The sequence below is a fragment of the Larimichthys crocea genome, chromosome X, assembly GCF_000972845.2.
Source record: "Larimichthys crocea isolate SSNF chromosome X, L_crocea_2.0, whole genome shotgun sequence".
In the NCBI taxonomy this organism is placed as follows: domain Eukaryota; kingdom Metazoa; phylum Chordata; class Actinopteri; family Sciaenidae; genus Larimichthys; species Larimichthys crocea.
Genome location: NC_040020.1, coordinates 9,447,622 through 9,469,851, shown reverse-complemented (window position 1 = coordinate 9,469,851; position 22,230 = coordinate 9,447,622). Strand labels below are relative to the sequence as shown.

At 42.6% G+C, this 22,230-nt stretch overlaps 3 protein-coding genes across 8 annotated transcripts in view; 1 reads left to right on the top strand and 2 right to left on the bottom strand.

The window, feature by feature from the left end:
* chic2 (cysteine-rich hydrophobic domain 2) overlaps positions 1-3,034 on the bottom strand; it is a 7,498-nt gene extending 4,464 nt beyond the window's left edge. Inside the window, exon 1 of the mRNA XM_027282956.1 lies at positions 2,662-3,034. Within this exon, the coding sequence (XP_027138757.1) occupies positions 2,662-2,798 (137 nt within the window). The 5' untranslated portion in view covers positions 2,799-3,034. The remainder of the gene's footprint in view (positions 1-2,661) is intronic.
* A 4,208-nt stretch (positions 3,035-7,242) lies between these two features.
* rhbdd2 (rhomboid domain containing 2) lies at positions 7,243-8,576 on the top strand. Of its 4 annotated transcripts, none has more exons than XM_027282951.1 (2): positions 7,243-8,337; positions 8,374-8,576. In XM_027282951.1, exons 1-2 carry the CDS (start codon positions 7,416-7,418, stop codon positions 8,400-8,402), a joined length of 951 nt encoding a protein of 316 aa, XP_027138752.1. In that variant the 5' UTR covers positions 7,243-7,415; the 3' UTR covers positions 8,403-8,576. The 4 variants fall into 4 exon arrangements, with proteins under 4 accessions (XP_027138752.1, XP_027138750.1, XP_027138753.1 ...); XM_027282949.1 differs by having other exon boundaries at positions 8,368-8,576; XM_027282952.1 differs by having other exon boundaries at positions 7,243-8,341; positions 8,378-8,576.
* A 588-nt stretch (positions 8,577-9,164) lies between these two features.
* Positions 9,165-22,230, bottom strand: part of LOC104937416 (OCIA domain-containing protein 1) — a 20,083-nt gene continuing 7,017 nt past the window's right edge. For 2 of the 3 annotated variants that reach the window (XM_027282953.1, XM_027282954.1), the window contains exons 3-8: positions 21,643-21,696; positions 12,630-12,677; positions 9,860-9,989; positions 9,643-9,782; positions 9,399-9,560; positions 9,165-9,312 (exon numbers count right to left, since the gene is read on the bottom strand). In XM_027282953.1, coding sequence (XP_027138754.1) covers positions 9,278-9,312; positions 9,399-9,560; positions 9,643-9,782; positions 9,860-9,989; positions 12,630-12,677; positions 21,643-21,696 — 569 coding nt within the window. In that variant the 3' untranslated portion in view covers positions 9,165-9,277. Of the gene's footprint in view, positions 9,313-9,398; positions 9,561-9,642; positions 9,783-9,859; positions 9,990-12,629; positions 12,678-12,771; positions 12,826-21,642; positions 21,697-22,230 lie in introns of all 3 variants that reach the window. The other variant, XM_027282955.1, reaches the window with a different exon arrangement.

The following is a 22,230-nucleotide window of genomic DNA, read 5'->3' as shown; positions in this document are numbered from 1 at the left end:
CGCTACCGGCGCTCGGTTTTGCGCTACGTGCTGCTCGTGTGGCCGCTACGTTCTGCTCGTGTGGCCGCTACGGCTGCTCGTGTGGCCGCTACGTGCGGCTCGTGTTTGCCGTACGTGCTGTCGGGTGCGCTACGTGCTTGCTCGTGTGGCCGCTCGTCTGCTCGTGTGCCGCTACGTGCTGTCTCGTGTGGCCGCTACGTGCTGCTCCGTGTTGGCCCGCTACGTGCTGCTCGTGTGCCGCTACGTGTTGCTGTGTGCCCTACGTGCTGCTCGTATGGCCGCTACGTGCTGCTCGTGTGGCGCTGCATGTCGCTCGTGTGGCGCTGCTGTTGGTCGTGTTGCCGCTGCATGTTGCTCGTGTTGCCGCTGCATGTTGCTGTGTTGCCGCTACATGTTGCTCGTGTGGCCGTATAAATGAATTCTCACTGACTTGACGTCTGACGTTGAACAAATGAACACACCAGTGACTTTTTTAAGATAACCGTAAGAAAAAGAACACATCCTAACTTCTCTCCGCACCGCAAGAATGCGGTGCGAATCACGCATTGACGATTTTTAATCGTTCACGATGATCGTTCATCTCTACTGTAAAGTTTTGGAGATCGAGACGAGAGTTTTGCTACCCTGTGTGTCAGTTTACATATTTGTACTATCCTCCGTGTCATTCCAGTGTGTCAGCAACTGAAAAAAAACGGTAAACCCTGAAATTAATGAATCCGTGGCGTGTGCTTAAATTTAAACCTTCTTAAATGTCACTGACGGCAACAAAGACGAGCACAAAGTGCCAGCAACAACTGAAGTTGCTGGCTGTTTGTTGCAACTCAGCTGCAGTAACTCTTCACTTCATTACTCATATTTACCGTGGTTAGTTAAGTCATCACACACTGCTGACGACTAAAGCGGCTGGTTTCTTTTGTCTACGTCTTTGGACAACTATTAATTTAACACGTTATATATTTTTTTCTGTGCAAAATTTTTAAATCCTTCGCACATTTTAACTCTGTGCATATTTAAATCTTTTGCGAATGTTTAATTTTGCTACAAATGTTTAATTTCTCTGTACGCTATTAAATATAGACAGTTGCATGCAAATATACATTTAAATTAACCTGTGTTAGATCTAAATTAAGCGGCACTGGATGCTGAATTTCCTTCAGGATCAATAAAGTATCTGTTTATCTGGACAAACAATAAAAAGTGTCATTTACACCTCCTTTGCCATGAAACATCAGACCCCTCTGTCTCTCCTGCATCAGTAACACACCTCAGGAGGTTATCTGATGTCATACTTTACTACCTCCGTGCCTGCTGGCCCAGCAGTTTTGTCCAAGTGGAGGGAAATATTCCCCCTATCAGGAGGCCTTAAATGTGAAGTTGATTATTAATTAGTCTGCTCATGTTTAACGGTTCTGCTTCCCCTCCCTCAGGTTCGGGCTTATAACAAATTCGAGTCAGAGTTTCCTCAGCACTCACGGAAAGGTGAGTGTTTTTTGTTGTGCAGCTGAATAATGTGAATCATGTGTTGCACCTGTGTAACTGTGTGTGTTCGTTTCCTCAGGTGGCTCCGGAGGAATTCAAAGCCAGTATCAACCGCGTGAACAAGCTGCCTGAGGAAGACGCTGCCGGTGAACGTGCGGTGGCTCCTGTGCGCTGCCTGCTGCGCTGCTGCACGTTGGGCTTCAGTTTGTGGCCCGTCAATCTGTAGGCAACACGAGCAACATGCAGCGGCAACACGAGCAACATGCAGCGGCAACACGAGCAACATGCAGCGGCAACACGAGCAACATGCAGCAGCAACACGAGCAACATGCAACAGCAACACGCAAAAACTGCACATCACAGCAGTTTACTGTGAGACTGTTTCTAAAGAAAGCAGATATCTGTCGTGTGTTTTGTTGTTTAAGTTGCACTTTTTATAAGAGACAAACTGTTTGAGAGTTTCTGGAAAGAAGATTTTTTCCCTACAAATAAAAACAATTTTATTTGGTCAGAATTTGTCTGTAGCTCATTTTGAAAAAAATTATAATAATCATGAGAAAATCGTATCGTGAACAAAAAATCGTGACTCGAATCGAGTCGTGAGTTCAGTGTATCGTTACACACATTTTTCTTATTCTCTGCATGAGCTCACCTGGCTAAACAGGTGTTATGTAACTGTTAACACCTCAATCAGGAGGAAGTAAACAATAAAAGAGCACAGGTGACTTTTTTCAGCTTCCTGTTGTCCAGTGTAAATCCATCTGACTGGTTCAGTGAAACGTAAATTAAATAAATATTCCAATAATATTCAAATATTTCACAATCTGAGGAATTAATACAGGTTAAATTAACGTTATTTCACAATCTGAGGAATTAATACAGGTTAAATTAACGTTAATTTAAACCTGAGTTAGGTCTAAACTTAAACATGTGTATCTAAATTAAACATGTGTATCTAAATTAAACATGTGTATCTAAATTAAACATCTGTATCTAAATTAAACATCTGTATCTAAATTAAAACTTATAAACTTTGAATCACAGTTAGCTCCATGCTAACCTAGCAGCTAACCTAGCAGCTAGGTTGCTAAGTTAGCTGCTAGGTTAGCCTCGGCCGCTAGCCGCCTCCGGTAACCGGTGACTCGTCTCCCGGTGTCCGTTAACGGGGTCGGTGAGGCTTACACAGTGACGTGGCCGGACCCTCGCACCACCACCGGGTCCGGAGCGTACTTGAGGAGCTGCTGCTCCTCCGCGGCCCGCTCCTCGTCCTCCTCCTCCTCCTCCTCCTCCTCGTAGATCTCGTCAAAGTCTTCCATCATCGCGCGGCTCGGCCTCGCGCTTCCCGGGAGAGACACCGGGAGAGACACGGTGCCGACGGACAGCGGGACGTTTACCGGGGAAAGGAGACCGACGAGGAGCCGCGAGGACGAACACAGAGGCGGGTGAATGTAGATGAAGCGTCCCGGACACGATCCGGTTCACATCGTCCACAGGCTCCGAGACAAAACATCAACATCCGCCGCAGTAACCGGACAAACCGGAAGGGGGACAGACAGCTGACGTCCCGTTTGTTTATTTATTTATTTAAAAAAACATTTTATCATCAAATTTATTTATTTATTTATTTTTAAATATTATATATGTATTAACAATACTATATATATATATATTATAATCAAATGTTATTTATTTTATTTAAAAAAACATTTTATCATCAAATTATTTTTATTTATTTATTTTTAAATATATATATGTATTAAAAAAATATATTTTTTATAATCAAATGTTATTTATTTAAAAACATTTTATCATCAAATGTTATTTAATCTATATATATATATATATATATATATATATATATATATATTATATATATATATATGTATTAATTTAATTTTTTTTTCATCAAATGTTATTTAGCCACAAGACAATTACGAAAATATCTGTGAGCTATTTTAATATATTATGTTTTCTATTTTCAAATGTAAACACAAAAATCTGTTTAGCTCAGAGCATTTGTTTTGTTCACAGTTACAGTATATATATATATATATATATATATATAACAAATACACAAACAAACAAAACAAATGTACACATAATGTTTTTTAAATAGTAATATAATATATATATATATTATATATATATATATATATTATATTATATATCTATATATATATATATATATATATATATATATATATGAAAAAAGTGATTGACAGTGTTTGTGTCAGAAGGGGGGGGATATAATTTGCGTGTTACTGCCTAGCCTTTAACTCAGGGTTCACTATTAACTGCTCTGCACTTTATATATTTTGAATTTTACTTGTGTACTTAGTTTTCTCATTGTTGTTGTGCGTAAAGGCAGATGGAAAAATAAGAATTTAATTGCTTTATGTAAGCAATGTGTTTTTACTTGCAAATGACAATACATATCTTGAATCGTTGAATCAAGGGTCTGAAGATGGAGATCTTAGGTATTACTAAGTAATTTGACTAAATCAAAACTATGTAAATTCTTTAATAACTTCTGTGGAGTCATTTGTGTCCATTCATGTCAACGTTTGGTTAAAACCAGGTTGCAGTGAAATGTGTGTGTCTGTATGTGTAAGTATTTGAGTGGTGGAGAAAATACACCTTGTAAAATACTATTCTGATTAATGCATTATATTATATAAAATGACTATATATATATACAAATAATTCAAATTGTTTTTGAGTGCATGCAGCCCCCAAAACGTTGTCATACTGTGTAAATAGACAAAACATGATGCAAAACAATGATGAGATGATTATCATCATTAAAGTCCATATTTAATGCACACGTCGTTTACTCCTCGTGTCTTGGTGGAAACTGTGATGTAAAGGTAACGTCTGTGTCCGGTGTGTCCACCAATAAAACCACAGCAGGTTGGTAAACACAGTCAAAAGTTCAACAGCTTTCATCCCGTCGTCCCGTGACAAGTCATAAACTGTGACTCATATAATATCAGATATATTAATGATACATATATTTCATCAGGTAGCTTGTGAACATCATGTACATGTTTCACTGAGACAAGCTGCCAAATAAAAATGAAAAACAGGAGAGAAAATCATAATTCAAGACAATATTCACTCTCAGTGCAGATGTCATGGATGAGGAAATTAAGATAAGATAAGATAGGATGGACTTTAATGATCTCACAGCGGGAAACTCACCTGTCACAGCAGCTCATTTGCACAATGTCCACAGTCTCATGCAGAGGCTGAGAGGAGTTATTAATGATGGATGTCAGCTCTGCTAACATCCTCTTCTCCCCCACTTCCTCTAAGGCAGGGGTGTCCAAACAGATCTGACAACGTGAAGATGCCCGGGGGCCAATAATAACATTTTAAAAATGAAAAAAATATATAATGACAATGTCACCAAATCTAAGAAAAAAACAGCTCTTCCTTTCTTTCACATCTGGAGTCAGATACAAAATAGATTAATATAAATAAACTTGCATGAAATCTGAAGCTCATGTTCATTCTAAACATGACTTATTATGAGTAATGCAAAGTCTGTTAACATGTAAATTTCAAACGCGTCACTATTGCTTTTTCTCTTTGACAAGATCATTCAGAAAGTCATATTTAGTGTCACATCTACAGATTTTATATTTTTGTCCTTAGAGGTTCAAATGCTTCATGATATCAACCAAAAAAAAGACAAATCTTCCAGCCGTACAGTGTCTGACAATCCAAGCAGGCCATAAATAACACTGGGGAACTATTTGCACTCAGATTTCTTCTAGCACGTCAAGTTTTTACCCTCCAGATCAGCAAAATTCCACTGATCAGCTGTAGTAAGACTTGCCAGCTGGTTACGAGTGGACTCGTGAAAAGTTGGCATTTGGTCTCCCCATGGTTTGGCGAGAGCAAAAAGATCATTGCACAGACTGTTACTTTTGTTTCCTCAGGATTTAACAAGAACAATAGAATACCCTAATCTACCGTCTGCTTTAAGACCAACGCCTCATTCAGCTGAAAGTTCAGTGCCAGTTTTCAAACAACTACCTCCTCTAGAAGATCTGAGTGACGTTGAAGAACGCAGTGACAGCAACGATGCAGATTTTGAAATTCACAAGGATTTAACAAACAAGCACATGTCTGTTAAGTTACAGTATTTTTCATATTTTTTAAGAAAATGGAGATCCTATTGTTCAAACACTTCACTTCCATAATTTCTGACAAATGTTGATACACTTGATCTCAGGACCATCCTGACTGTTCACTCACTCAGTATCAAGCATATTTACTGAATCATTTTGGAGCAATTCATCCTCAAAGTTCATTATTTTGAATTGAAAAAGACATTATGTGCAATATTTACTCTACTCTTAAAATCTCTTTGATCTATAATTTCTGACAAAGGTTGATACACTTTGGCTAATCCTCACTGCAGTCCTGAGATCAAGTGTACAAACCTTTGTCAGAAATGATGGATCAAAGGGATTTTACAGTGTTGTAATAGGTTTGCTCACTCATGGACTACATGCATTTGCCGTACACTCTGTAATACGGGCGCACTTGATTTAATACACTAGACTATCGTTTTGTTTTCTCCAGATCTCGAATTAATTATCTCGTTATGACGGGAAAACGGGTGGAATAAAATGTATGTATGTTAGTAAGGGCATTTTAGCAGATATTTGACCAATCTGGGAACTAAATCCTTACCAAGAAAAAGAAATTCACCTAACTGTGGAATGATGGAGGATGTTTGGAACCTTTTATTCATGAATAATGACTGAAAATGTAGTAAGTGGAAAAAGTAGGGGTGGCTGTTTTTGCACTAAGGAGTGGTTTTGGTGAGAAACTAATGCTTGCAATCAACTCAGAATCATGAAAAACCCCTAGTTTGACCCCTCACAAGTTACTTAAAGCCAAATTTAACATTGTCGATTTTTCAAAAAATCGGTTACAGGTACCCCAACTTTGAGCAATTTTTTTAGGAGGTTTCCCACGGGAGTTGAATTTCAACATTTTAAGACATGATATTACACACCTTCCTAAACACAACTGTGAAGAAATTTCTTGGTAAGGATTTAGTTCCCAGATTTTCATATGTTGCCCTTACTATGTATGTATGACCCTTTAGGGCAGGGGTCGGCAAATAAGTTTGGACCCGGGACAATTTTTTTTCTGACATGTCCATCGCGGGCCATGACCATGCTTTAAAAATAAACTTTAATTAACTTTACTAATACATTTAATTTAAAAGATTAATTTGCTTCTATGTGCTGTTATTACGCCCACTGCGTCTGTCGTGAAACAGGCAACCTGCCCTAGCAACCTGCCGTAACTAATGTATACAGCAGCGCAGATCTGCCGCTGATGTGCATTCACATTTGATATTTGAGCCAACCTTGTTTGGTTTGTTTTTTTTTTCATTTAATGAAACACATTTGTTCACGTTGTCCGTTACAAGAGGGCCACAGGCCACCTGGAGGACACTTGTTTGTTGTATTTTGACACGGAAACAGAGGTCTAAAAGATATATTTAAAAAATAATATATATTTTAAATAAATACAACGTCATTTAGCAGGCCAGATATAATTGATATCGCCGCTAATTGCCGACCCCTGCTTTAGGGCTTCCGTACCAAACAACATGTATGTAGCAGTTTTTTTTTTTAGGTTAATTATGTTATGTTGATTATGTTTATTTCTGCTGTGAAGTTGGACATTTGAACATGGGGACTTATGGACACTGACTCACTTCTGGAGCCAGCCTCAAGTGGACGTTTGAGGAACTGCAGTTTGTGTCACTTCCTGTGTTGACACCCACTTTCAGACCCACGTGGCACAAACACAGGAAGTGCCTCTGTCAGTGACCGTTTCCAAACATGCATCCAGTTTTTATCTGACTTTAGTTTTTGTGTTTTTATGTTTTTGTGTTTTTAGTGATCATGACACTGCGCGAGCACTGTCAGCTGATCTGTCACGTGGCTCCGGTGCCTCCCTGCGGGGTTGTCTCCGTCGTGTTGTCCTCCTTTGTCCTGTTCGGTGTCCGGACGTGTCTCACCGTGACGCAGCGGGACGTCTTCAGCGTGGGCGCCTCCGTGCTCCACAGCGGGCACCTCCACAGACTCCTCACCTTCCCCCTGCACCACAGGACCTCCGCCCAGCTCCTCCTCAGCGCCGCGGCTCTGCTGCTCCTCGGCGGCAGCTTGGAGAAAGGCTTCGGCACGGTGCGCTTCCTCTTCCTGTTCCTCCTCCTGTCCTCCACCACCGGCCTCCTCTACAGCCTCCTGGACCTCCTCCTGGAGGAGCAGGGCCACACCGAGGGGCTGCTCCCCGTGGCGCTGGCATGCGTGGCTCTCACCACCATGCACACCAAGATGACCAGAAGCTTCCTGTGTGGGGTCAGCTTCCCCACCCTGGCTCTGCCCTGGGTGCTGCTCCTCCTCACCTCCGCCCTCGTCCCTCACAGCGTGCTCCCCTGCAACATCATCGCCGTCCTGGTTGGGTGGATGCACGGGAGGGGCTGGTTCTCCCTGGTGGAGCTGTCTGAAGCCAGGGCATGCATCCTGGAGAAGATGGCACCTTTCAGGCTGCTGAGGAGCATCAGCGGGGTGATGTTTGTCCCTGCGTCCACGGAGGAGCGCAGGAGGACCCTGCTCCCACAGATCAACCCGGCACCAGGGTCATACCCGGTCCAGGCTTACGCACCGCTGTCCAGCATCAACACCGCAGACACTACGGGCAAGTCCTACGAAGGCTGGCCAAGTTCAGCAAGTGCTGTGTCCGGTCCAACATCTCCACCCAATCCTCATGGACATGGACCAGCACACAGCTTTGGACTGAGTCATGGACACAGCTGCAGCCACGGTCATGGTCACAGTCATGGTCACAGTCATGGTCACAGTCACGGTCACAGTCATGGTCAGCTGTAGGTGTGATGATGACACCTGCAGCATCTCTTGTTTGTGTGTTTTCTACAGTATCCAGAGTGTGTGATGTGTTTTACATTTTGACTTTTGTACACAAATATTTAAAAACAAGTTTCTTTTCTAACATTTCTGCCTCGTCTCTACAAATAAACATGTATAACACAGAGAAAACACAAACCTCGTGCCCTGATTTTCATGAAACTCTGAATTATTTTTCACTTTTGTTATTGTCAGGTCAGATTTAACAGACATGGTTGCTCTAGTGAAAGTTTTGTAATGTTTCTACCCCGTTACATCAAACATAATAAAACGGATAAAGATAAACCTCATTATAGAAACAAAGAGCTCATTATAAAGTGAAAAAACAACCTTAGGATACATTTAGAAATCTAAATACTTGGAAAAAGATTATAAGAATCATAAATTAGAGAAAACATTTAATATATTTTTCCTCCACATGAATTAAGACACACACCATCTATTAAAAACCTGTTTCATTTAATATTTCAAAAGTTTTAACTTAAATGTCTCCTGCTTCTTTCAAGTGTCCATAGATTTTTATTGTAGATCTCTACTATTCTGTTCTTTTCAGTTTTTCTACTACTAATATAGATTGTATACACACCTCCAAAATCTGCTGTTACAAGCTCAACAGTCAGACACACCTCTGAAGCTGTACCTGCATCATGTTGCATTCAAGTTGTGCTCTAACGGCAGGAAAATACAGCTTCAATATTAAATCAAAGCACAGGTGGAGACAGCTGATTCTCATGTATTGTGGTTTAATCGACTCACTTCCACAGACACTGATAAACTTGTACACAGGTGAAGTCAAACTGAAGCGACGTGGCCACGGATCTGCCCGCCGTGCTGATTACTCATTCCTCCCAGGTGTCTCCATAGATGTTTTTTGCTGTAACATAATAAAGAGAGAGTTTAGTCTTTTCATTTAAAGACAACACGTACTTGATGATCGACTGTTCCCAGCGAGTATCTCACTTTCTTTCTTGGGTCTTTTCGGCTCTTTCTCAGGCGATGATTTGACCAGCGTCTCGGCCTTCTGAGTGAGCGTCACCTCGTAGTTCTCTCTGTTCTTCAGCCTCAGGTCCTCATAGAGGATGGCCTTCCTCCTGGGCTCCTCTTCATCCACGTACGACTCCACTGAAAGCGACAGAGACGAGGAAAGTGTGTAAAACTCCAGCAGTGGTAGGACATAACATGACGAGAAAGAGCTGGAGCTTACCTGGAGCACTGAAGTCGTCTGACCTGTCCAGGTACGCTGCTGGTTCTGTACCTCTCTGGCTCGGCGCATCAGCTGACTGAAACATGCTGTCAAATGACGGCTTGTCTGGCTCGCTCATCTCTGACGGAGGAGCCCTGGAACTGAGGATGAGAACAGTCAAATGTTAGTGACGTTTAGTATCACAAACACAAGTGTGTGAAGTGTGTGTGGTGCTCACTATTGTTGAGGCAGCCCTGTCCTCTGTCTGAGTGCCTCTCCCAGAGGAGAGTTCTCCAACCTCTTGAACTTCTCCTGGCACGTCTTCGTGTACGACACTTTACCAGCCAGGTAACCGCAGAAGCCGGCAACTGCAGACAAAGTAAAAATATAAATATTTTAATACACCGACATCACGTGACCGAGTCTAATCTCACACTGACGATAACGAATACACTCAGCTGCCGGTTTATTAGGCACAGCTGGTTACACCCAGTTCTGCAATAAATCATACGCAAAAGATTAAAATGTTCAGTTTTTGTCGAGACTGTTATTTTCCTGAGGTGCTGATTCAACTTTATGATCGCTCAGTCTGTAGGGACGAGTCTTAGAAACCGAAGGGTGGCAGGTTCAAGTCCAGGGCAGAGTGTAGACGTGGCGGACTCAGGGGTTAATACAGTAGATCTTTTTAGGCTACTCATATTAATGTTATGTAACTTTTCACAGGTTTTACCTCCTGTTGATCCACACTGACCTGTGATCAGCTGAACGGTGTCTCTGTCATTCGTACGTCTGTTCTCACACTATGTAACTTTGGGCTCCGGGTCGGGAGAAGTACGTAACGCTTTACGGCACTAAGTCACACAGCAGCAACTATTTCACTGATTCTGGTGAAACTGGATCATATTTTATGGAGGAAATGTTTTCTGGTTTTCCCTCTGATGTCCTCCGGCTGCTCCGCCTCAACTCTCTGTGATTTACAGAGTTTATGATGGACAGTGAAGTAAACTGCTGACAGCTGTAGCTGCTGTTAGCTCATGTTTTGTTAGCCGGGCACCGGGGGAGTGTTAGTGTTTGGACCACCAGGAAGAAGAAGAAGAGGAAGAACAGGAGTAGAGTTGTCACGATACCAAAATGAGTAACCACGATACTGTACCAGACAAAGTATCACGATACTTATTTTTATGAACTGTATTTGTTTAAGTTATAAATACTTATTAATGACTTATAATGTTGTTGGTGCATGATAAACAGAATACTGCTGAAGTAAGAATTAGACTGAAACAAATTAGTGTTGCCACTAACGACGACGCCGCGGCAGACTCGCCGCTCAGGCCCGGTGGTTCTGAGCGTGTCGTCTCGTGTTTGTGACTGTAAGCCGTGCACGTCTGGGCGAGACAGAACTTTAGCTTGTTGTTTGTTTTGAAGCGAGTTTCTATCGGAGCTGTCTTCATGGAGTTCGAAACACAAACAGCCAATCAGCTAACAGACGGGCGGACCCAGCATGTAGAAACAGCCTCTGGCCGTCAGCAGTAAAAGGCAAACAGCCAATCATTCAGCAGCTGTGTGGTTCGGTCGCAGTAGTTGCCGTGTTGGTTTGTTTACAGGGAGTAGCATGCAGTGAGGCGCCGGTAGTTTAGTAATCCACGATAGGACCGTCCTGTAGAATTTCTAGTATAGTAGGAACCGTTACAATTTGGCACCGTGGGTATTGTGGAACTCTAAAGCGGAGGTTTTTAGGCCCAGGACTTTGAGCCGGTGTCGTGCCAGAACAGGAGCTGGGCAATGCAAGGAATGTTACCAGGCTCAGCGGCCTCTATGGACATAATGGCAGAGGAGAAGAGAGTGAAGAGGACGCTGACGGAGGAAGCTAAGAAGAGAAAAGGAGAGAGTGAGCGAGCAAGAAGCCGCCGGACAAGAGTAAATGTGGGACTGACTTTTAGTGGTTGGTGAGAGCTTGGTGAAATAAAAGGCTGAAAGACAGACGCCGAGCTGGGCTGACTGCTGCTGGACTAGTCAGTGATATCAGCTGCTGCTGTGGCTGCAGGAGTGCTGTTATACTGAATATCTGCACGGCTGTGAGTCGGTTAATCACAGGGGTGCTGATATTCGGGTTCATGGACATATCAGTGTTTTTCTAGCTAATGTTTATTATCATCAGAAAGTCAGACCAAACAGGAAGCAGGAAACCAGGTAGTTACCTTGGTAACAGCTGACTTTTCTTTTTGTTTTTAAATCCAGACAGACGGTGAATTAACAGTGTTTGAAGTCTGTGTTTAATTCAGCGTGTATCTGATTCACCAAGTAGCTCCAATTTTAGTGAGAAATCTTCATTTTAAAAATGGTTCGCCCCATTCCTACGCTCATCCAATGTTCAATCCGACATTTAAAGTTTGTACAGACAGTTTCTTTGTTGATTATATTGATGCTGAATTGACAGTGACACGTGACGTCCTTTATCTCGTGTTTCTTACGAACACGTAAGGAATTTTTCAGGCGTCAGGGAGCTTTAGTTAATTCAAACTGCTAATGTTTATTTTTAAACGTTACGTCAACGCTACAGAAACACTCTGTAACTGCTAAGTACAATAAGGTTGTCTGAATGTTAGTTATTGGTTTGATTGATGGTTGACAGATGGCGACCGTTAACGTAACGATAACGTTCGACACCTGCGCAGTGGAGCGACGTCTCAGTGCCGTTATTCTCTATAACGGCACACATGGCACGATTCTTGTCCAATCAAATTACTTGGTTGGGACTAACTAACTAACACAGACAAAGTCAGTAGGATTCATCCTCTGGGAACCATGAAATCCATTCAATGGTTGACATATTTAAGTCTGGACCCCATTGCTACGCTCATCTAACCCTAAATTAACGTCGGTAGAGTTGTTCAATCCGACATTTAAAGTTTGTACAGACAGTTTCTTTGTTGATCTTGTTGATGTTTGGCTGTTGGCAAAGTTACAAATACTCGAGTATTGGGATTACACAGTGCTGCTGAACTTACAGGCCACTTTGGGTATAGAGCCAAACCTCGGGGACGCAGACAGACTCCCTGTGAACGTAAACAAACAAACAAACAGGTGTGTTACAGGTGTGTGTGTGTGTGTTCAAACAGCTGATCTGTTCATGTTTCTGCAGGATATTACCTCTTGTAACGAGAGCTTGAGTGAGCGCCATGCTGAGCACAGAGAAAGGCACCGCTGTGAAGACACATACAACATCATCATCATCATCATCATCATCATCATCATCGTCATCATCACTGACACACGACCTAAATACCTCAACAATCCTACAGAGATTATACTTTCTGCGCAGGCTAAAATTTTTTAACATTGATAAGACCTTGATGGTTTTGTTTTATCGATCTTTTATTGAGTCAGTTTTAACTTTCTGCTTGATCTCATTTTATGGAAACCTGTCACAACAAAAATTTGTCTGTTCAAAATTGTGAGAGCCAACAAGCCAACAAGATAATTGGCATGCAGCAGCTCTGTCTCTCAGAGATCTTTGACAGACGAGTCCTAGAGAAGGCTCGGTCCATCCATCACCAGTGATGGGAATAACGGCGTTGAAATAAACGCCGTTACTAACGGCGTTAGTTTTTTCAGTAACGGGTAATCTAACAAGTTACTTCATCTATCGTTGTAACGCCGTTACCGGTACCAACACGCCGTTACTGCTTTTTTTCTCCCTTTGGTAAGGGCGGGATACGTAATGACGATTGGCTAAAGCAGAGATTTCATGTTGAGCCAACCAGAGACACCCGGTGGGCGGGTATACACACAAACCAACACACACACACAGTTAATTAATGAACATATATTTCATCAGGTAGTTTTGTGACATCAATGTAGTGTTTCACTGAGACAAGCTGCCAATAAAAAATGAAAAAACAGGAGAGAAAATCATAATTCAAGACAATATTCACTCTCATTGCAGATGTCATGGGATGAGGAATTAGATAAGAGAGTAGATGGACTTTAATGATCTTACAGCGGGAAACTCACCTGTCACAGCAGCTCATTGCACAATGTCCTCATGAGAGGCTGAGCGGAGTTATTAATGATGGATGTCAGCTCTGCTAACATCCTCCCTCCCACTTCCTCTAAGTCAGGGTGTCCAACAGATCTGACAACGTGAAGAGCCCGGGGGCCAATATAACATTTTAAAAATAAAAAAAATATATAATAGACAAGTCACCAATAAAAAATAAGAAAAAAAACAACTCTTCCTTTCTTTACATCTGAGTCAGATACAAAATAATTAATAAAATAAACTGGCATGAAATCTGAAGCTCATTTCATTCAAAACATGACTTGTTATGAGTAATGCAAAGTCTGTTAACATGTCACTATGATGCTTTGCTCTTGACAAGATCATTCAGAAAGTCATATTTAGTGTCACATTACAGATATTTAACAGCAGCAGTTATGGTCCTTAGAGTTCAAATGCTTATGATATCAACCAAAAAAAGACAAATCTTCCAGCCGTACAGTGTCTGACAATCCAAGCAGGCCGTAAATAACTGGGGAACTATTTGCACTCAGATTCTTCTAGCACGTCCAGTTTTTACCCCCAGATCAGCAAAATTTCCACGATCAGCTGTAGTAAGACTTGCAGCTGGTCACAAGGGACTCGTGAAAAGCTGGCATTTGGTCTCCCCATGTTTGGCGAGAGCAAAAAAATCATTGCACAGACTGTTCTTTGTTTCATCAGGAGTTAACAAGAACACATAGAATATCCTAATCTATCGTCGGCTTGAAGACCAATGCCTCATTCAGCTGAAATCAGTGCCAGTTTTTCAAACAACTACCTCCACTGGAAGATCTGAGTGATGTTGAGAGAACGCAGTGACAGCAACATGCATTTTGAAATTCACGAGTTCAACAAACAAGCACATGTCTGGTCATATTTTTTAAGAAAACAGGTGATCCTATACTTCAAACACTTGACGTGATAGAGAAAACGGAGATCTGTTTTAGATTCCGCACCCAAAATTAGTTTAAAACATTTGTCAGGACCTAAACTCAATGAAAACTGTGGTTCCTAGTGTAATATATTATATAAACAAAGCTTCGGGTTGCATGACATCTGAAGCGTAACATCCCTGCTGTTGATGTCTAGGGGCAGCCTGAGACAGAGGTGGCCTCCTGACTAGTTTGTTGACTCTTTAGCTACAAGACCAAAACTGTGTTTTGTACCAGGCGGAAAATATTTACTGTATCATTTTGGAGCAATTCATCCTCAAGTTTTCATATTTTGAATTGAAAAAAGGCATTTTGTGCAATATTTACTCTACTGTACAACCCTCTGACCAATTTCTGACAAAGGTGATACACTTGGCTAAATCCTCACGCAGTCCTGAACAAATGTATACAAACCTTTGTCGAAATTGGATCAAATGGATTTTCAGTGTTGTAATAGGTTGCTCGCTCGTACATGGATGCATTTGCCGTAACATCTGTAATACGGCGCACTTGATTTAATACACTAGACTATCGTTTTGTTTTCTCGAGATCTCGAATTAATTAATCTCGTTATCAGGGAACGGGTGGAATCAAATGTTTATGTAGAGGGCATTTTAGCAGATATTTGACCAATCTGGAGAACTAAATCCTTACCAAGAAAAGAATTACCCAACTGTGGAATGATGGAGGATGTTTGGAACCTTTTATTCATGAATAATGGACTGAAAATGTATAAGTGGAAAAGTAGGGGTGGTGTTTTTGCACTGATGCTGTGGTTTTGGTGAAAAACTAATGCTTGCAATCAACTCAGAATCATGAAAAACATTTAGTTGCCCCTCACAAGTATTAAAGCCAAATTTAACATTGTTGATTTTTTTTAAAATCGGTTACAGTACCACAACTTTGAGCATTTTTTAGGAGGTTTCCCACGCGGTTGAATTTCAACATTTTAAGACATGATTTACACACCTTCCTTAACACACATTGTGAAGAATTGTTCTGTGTAAGGATTTAGTTCCCAGATTCATATGTTGCCCTTATATGATGTATGAACCCTTTAGGGCAGGGGTCGGTCAAATAAGTTTGGACCCGGGCCAAAATAAATAAAAAACTGTTATTGAACTTTAGAAATGCATTAATTTATTTAAATATAATTGCTTCTTGTGCTGTTATACGCCCACTGCGCTGTCATGAAACAACCTGCCCTAGCAACTGCGTAAATAGTACACAGACAGCGCAGATCCAGCTGCTGCTGTGGCATTCACATTCATATTTGATATTTAGCCGACCTTGTTTTGTTTTTTTTTTCATTTAATGAAAATATTTGTTCACGGTGTCCGTTACAAAGGACACAGGACTGGAGGACACTTGTATTGTTGTATTTTGGACAGGAAACACGATTCTAAAAGATATATTAAAAAAAAATCTATATATTTTAAATAACAACGTCATTTAGCAGGCCAGAATATATTTGATGGCGGGTCCAGTTTTGGCCCCGGGCCGCTAATTGCCACCCCTGTTAGGGCTTCCGCATAAACAACATGTATTGTAGCAGTTTTTTTTTTTTAGGTTAATATGTTATGTTGATTATGTTTAATTTCTGCTGTGAAGTTGGACATTTGGACATGGGACTTATGGACACTGACTCACTTCTGGAGCCAGCCTCAGGTGGACGTTAGAGGAACTGCAGGGTGTTTCACTTCCTGTGTTGACACCACTTTCAACCCACGTGGCACAAACACAGGAAGTGCCTCTGTGTGTGACCGTTTCCAAACATGCATCAAGTTTTTATCTGACTTTAGTTTTTGTGTTTTTGTGTTTTGTGTTTTTTAGTGATCATGAACCGCGAGCACTGTCAGCTGATCTGTCACGTGCTCCGGTGCCTCCCTGCGGGGTTGTCTCCGTCGTGTTGTCCCCTTTGTCCTGTTCGGTGTCCAACGTGTCTCACCGTGACCAGCGGGACGTCTTCAGCGTGGGCGCCTCCGTGCTCACACAGCGGGCACCTCCACAGACTCCTCACCTTCCCCCTGCACCACAGGACCTCCGCCCCGCCTCCTCAGCGCCGCGGCTCTGCTGCTCCTCGGCGGCAGCTGTGGAGAAAGGCTTCGGCACGGTGCGCTTCCTCTTCCTGTTCCTCCCTCCTGTCCTCCACCACCGGCCTCCTCTACAGCCTCCTGGACCTCCTCCTGGAGGAGCAGGGCCACACCGAGGGGCTGTCCCCGTGGCGCTGGCATCGTGGCTCTCACACCATGCACACTAGATGACCAGAAGCTTCCTGTGTGGGTCAGCTTCCCCACCCTGGCTCTCCTGGGTGCTGCTCCTCTCACCTCCGCCCTCGTCCCTCACAGCGTGCTCCCCGCAACATCATCGCCGTCCTGGTTGGGTGGATGCACGGGAGGGGCTGGTTCTCCCTGGTGGAGCTGTCTGAAGCGCAGCATGCATCCTGGAGAAGATGGCACCTTTCAGGCTGCTGAGGAGCATCAGCGGTGATGTTTGTCCCTGCGTCCACGGAGGAGCGCAGGAGGACCCTGCTCCCACGGATCAACCCGGCACCAGGGTCATACCGCGTCCAGGCTTACGCACCGCTGTCCAGCATCACACGCAGACACCACAGGCATCCTACGAAGGCTGGCCCAGTTCAGCAGTGCTGTGTGTCCGGTCCAAACCTGCACCCAACTCATGGACATGGACCGCACACAGCTTTGGAACGTCATGGACACAGCTGCAGCCACGGTCACGGTCACAGTCACGGTCAGCTGTAGGTGTGATGATGACACCTGCAGCACTGTCAGTGGATTGTGTGTGTGCATGTTTGGTGTTTTTTCTACATTGTGTGACGTTTTACATTTGACTTTGTACACAAATATTTAAAAACAAGCTTCTTTTCTAACATTTCTGCCTGTCTCACAAATAAACGTGTGTATAACACGAGAAAACACAACCTCGGCCCTGATTTCATGAAATTTTGTTGTGAGTTCAGATTTAACGCTGTTATCGTGGATACGTGTGCTCCATAAAGTTGCAGCAAATGTAAAAAAAAAATCTCCCAAAACTGATTGTAACTACACAAAAACAAAAGTAATGTTCTACCCCGTTAGATCAAACATAATAAACGGATAAATAAACCTCATTAATAGAAACAAAGAGCTCATATGAAGTGAAAAAACAACCCTTAAGATACAGTGGTAGAAATCTAAATACTAAAAAGTTAAAGATCATAAATTAGAGAAAACATTTAATATATTTTTTTCTCCACATGAATTAAAGCACACACCATTATTAAAACTGTTTATATGAACATAATTCATTTAATATTTCAAAAGTTTTACTAAATGTCTCCTGCTTCTTTCAAATGTCCAGATTTTTATTATAGATCTCTACTATTCTGTTCTTTTCAGTTTTTTCTATATTAATACAGATTGTATACACACCTCCAAAATCAACGCTTTTATTTTAAACTGCAAAAATAGCTGCAACAGTCAGACACACCTCTGAGCTGTACCTGCCATCATTTGCACTTCAATATTAAATCAAAGCACGGGGAGACGCTGATTCTCTGTATGTGGTTTAATCGACTCACTTCACAAAGACACTGATAAACTTGACACAGGTGAAGTCAAACTGAAGCGACGTGGCCACGGATCTGCCCGCCGTGCTGATTACTCATTCCTCCCAGGTGTCTCCATAGATGTTTTTTGCTGTAACAAATAAAGAGAGAGATTTAAGTTCTTTTCATTTAAAACAACACGTACTTGATGATCGACTGTTCCCAGCGAGTATCTCACTTTCTTTCTTGGTCTTTTCGGCTCTTTCTCAGGCGATGATTTGACCAGCGTCTCGGCCTTCTGAGTGAGCGTCACCTCGTAGTTCTCCTGTTTTCTTCAGCCTCAGTCCTCATAGAGGATGGCCTTCCTCCTGGGCTCCTCTTCATCCACGGTACGACTCCACTGAAAGCGACAGAGACAAGGAAAAGTGTGTAAAACTCCAGCAGTGGTAGGACATAACAAGGACGAGAAGAGCTGGAGCTTACCTGGAGCACTGAAGTCGTCTGACCGTCAGGTACGCTGCTGGTTCTGTACCTCTCTGGCTCGGCGAATCAGCTGCGATAGCTGATCAAATGACGGCTTGTTCGGTTCGCTCATCTCTGACGGAGGACCCTGGAACTGAGGATGAGAAACAGTCAAGTGTTATGACGTTTAGTAGCAAACACAATGTGCGTGAAGTGTGTGTGGTCTCAACTATGTTAGAGCACCCTGTCCTCTGTCAGCGCCTCTCCCAGAGGAGAGTTCTCCAACCTCTTGAACTTCTCCTGCACGTCTTCGCTGTAGACACTCTTTACCCACCCAGGTAACCGAGAGCCGGCACTCAGACAAGAAAAAGAAAATATAAATTACAAACACCGACATCACGTGCCGAGGTCTAATCTCACAAGACGATAACGAATACACTCAGCTGCGGTTATTAGGCACAGACTGGTTACACCCAGTTCTGCAATAAATCAACGCAAAAGATTAAAATGTTCAGTTTTTTGTCGAGACTGTTATTTCCGGAGGTGCTGATTCACTTTATGATCGCTCAGTCTGTAGGGACGAGTCTTAGAAACCGAAGGGTGGCAGGTTCAAGTCCAGACAGAGTGTAGACGTGGCTGACTCAGGGGTAATGCAAGTAGATCTTTTTTAAGTATTATGTCTATGTTAATCTTTTCACAGGTTTTACCTACTGTTAAGCTTCCATGACGGTGATCACTGAACGTGTCTCGTCATTCGTACGTCGGTTCTCACACTATGTAACTTTGGGCCCCGTCGGGAGAAGTACGTAACGCTTTACGGCACTAAGTCACACACAGCAACTATTTCACTGATTCTGGTGAAACTGGATCATATTTTATGGAGGAATGTTTCTTGTTTTCCCTCTGATGTCCTCCGGCTGCTCCGCCCAACTCCTGTGATTTACAGAGTTTTATGATGGACAGTGAAGTAAACGCTGACAGCTGTAGCTGCGTGGCTCATGTTTGTTAGCCGGGCAGGGGGAGTGTTAGTGTTTGGACCACCAGAGAAGAAGAGAGGAAGAACAGAGTAGAGTTGTCACGATACCAAAACGAGTAACACGATACTGTACCAGACAAAGTATCAGATACTTATTTTTATGAACTGTATTTGTTTTAAGTTTATAAATACTTATTAATGACTTATAAGTTGTTTGGTGCATGATAAACGAATATGTGAAGTAAGAATTAGACTGAAACAAATTAGTGAAGCCACTGACTGACGCCGCGCAGACTCGCCGCTCGGGCCCGGTGCTTCTGCCACGATGAGTGTGTCGTCTCGTGTTTGTGACTGTAACCGTGCAAACGTCTGAGCGAGACAGAACTTTAGCTTTTGTTTTTGTTTGAACGAGTTTCTATCGAGCGGAGCTGTCTTCATGGATTCGAAACACAAACACCAATCAGCTAACAAGGGCGGACCCAGCGTGGTGAAACAGCCTATCATATCCCCACGCAGCAGTAACAGGCAAACAGCCACACACACAGCTGGTGTTGCAGGTCGGGTGCAGTATGTGCTGTTGGTGTTGTTATAAGCGGTAGCATGCATGAGGCCGCCGGTAGTTTAGTAGAACCACGTATTACGAGTCGTGATAATTCATGTTACAGATGTAGCCGTTACGATTTGCACCGGGGTATGTGCAAGCCTTTGCGCCGGGTCGTCCAGAACAGGAGCTGGGAATGCAGGAGTAACCGGGCTCAGCAGCCCTATGGACGTGATGACAGAGGCATAAAAACCAAAGAGGACGCTGACGGAGGAAGCTAAGAAGAGAAAAGGAGAGAGTGAGCGAGCAAGAAGCCGCCGGACAAGAGTAAATGTGGGACTGACTTTTAGTGGTTGGTGAGAGCTTGGTGAAAAAAGGCTGAAAGACAGACGACGAGCTGGCTGACTGCTGCTGGACTAGTCAGTGATATCAGCTGCTGCTGTGGCTGCAGGAGGTGCTGTTATACGGATATCTGCACGCTGTGAGTCGGTTTATCACAGGTGTGCTGAATTCGGGTTCATGGACATATCAGTGTTTTCTAGCTAGGTTATTATCGTCAGAAAGTCAGACCAAACAGGAAGCAGGAAACCAGGTAGTTACCTTGGTAACAGCGTGACTTTTTTTTTTTTTTTTTAATCCAGACAGAGGTGAATTAACAGTGTTTTAGTCTGTGTTTAATCAGCTGTATCTAAATTCCACCAAGTAGTTCCAATTTTAGTGAGAAATCTTCATTTTAAAAATGGTTCGCCCCATTCCTACGCTCATCCAAAATCTCGTAATTTTCAACCACTATAAAGTTGTACAGACAGTTTCTTTGTTGATTTGATGCTGAATTGACAGTGACACTGGACGTCCTTTATCTCGTGTTTCTTACGAACACGTAAGGAATTTTTCAGGCGTCAGGGGACTGTTAATTCAAACTGCTAATGTTTATTTTTAACGTTACGTTAACGCTACAGAAACACTCTGTAACTAACACAATAAGGTTGTCTGATGTAGTTATTGGTTTGATTGATGGTTGACAGATGGCGACCGTAAGTAACGAAACGTTCGACCACCTGCGCAGTGGAGTGACGTCTCAGGGCCGTTATTCTCATAACGCACACATGGCACGATTCTTGTCCAATCAAATTCCTTGGTGGGACTAACTAACTAACACAGACAAAGTCAGAGGTATCACCTCTGGGACCATGAAATCCATTCAATGGTTGACATATTTAAGTCTGGACCCCATTCCTACGCTCATCAAGCTAAAATAACGTCAGTAGAGTTGTTCAACGACATTTAAAGTTTTGTACAGACAGTTTCTTGTTGATCTGTTGATGTTTGGCTGTTGGCAAAGTTACAAATACTCGAGTACTGGATTACACATGGCTGCTGAAACAGGCCACTTTGGGTATAGAGCCAAACCTCGGGACGCAGACAACTCCGGACGTAAACAAACAAACAAACAAACAACAGGTGTGTTACATGTTTGTGTGTTCAAACAGCTGATCTGTTCATGTTTCTGCAGGATATTACCTCTTGTAACGAGAGCTTGAGTGAGCGCCATGCTGAGCACAGAGAAAGGCACCGCGTGTAAGACCACACACATCATCATCATCATCATCGCATCACTGACACATTCGCATATTCGCAGACTTCTCCCTCAGTTTTTAATACAATAACCACTCATCATTAACGCGCAAAAGTGTCCCCTTTCTTTTAGTCTGCGATATTAGTCATTTTGGTTGAAATGGTGCCCATGGTATAATGTCAGGATTATAATAGGTAGGCCTCAGCAGTTAGGGTTAATATGTCTATCCCAAAAGAAAATACTTCTACAGGTTCTCCACGGGTGGGGGCCGTCCCCTTATGTTTATTTTATATCAAATGGACTGAGGAGTCAACACACTGACAGGCATTTCTTAAAAATTTGCTGACGACACAGCTCTAGTCAGTTTACTCCATGATGAGAGGTTGACCATGGGCCAGTTACGGCTGACTTTGTGGATGGTGTGGACAAACCATTACCTCAATTAAATGTCCAAAAAACTAAGGACATGGTCATGGTTTTTAGGAAAACTCCACATACAGCCACCCACCTCATCAAGGGAAAAGCAAGTGGAA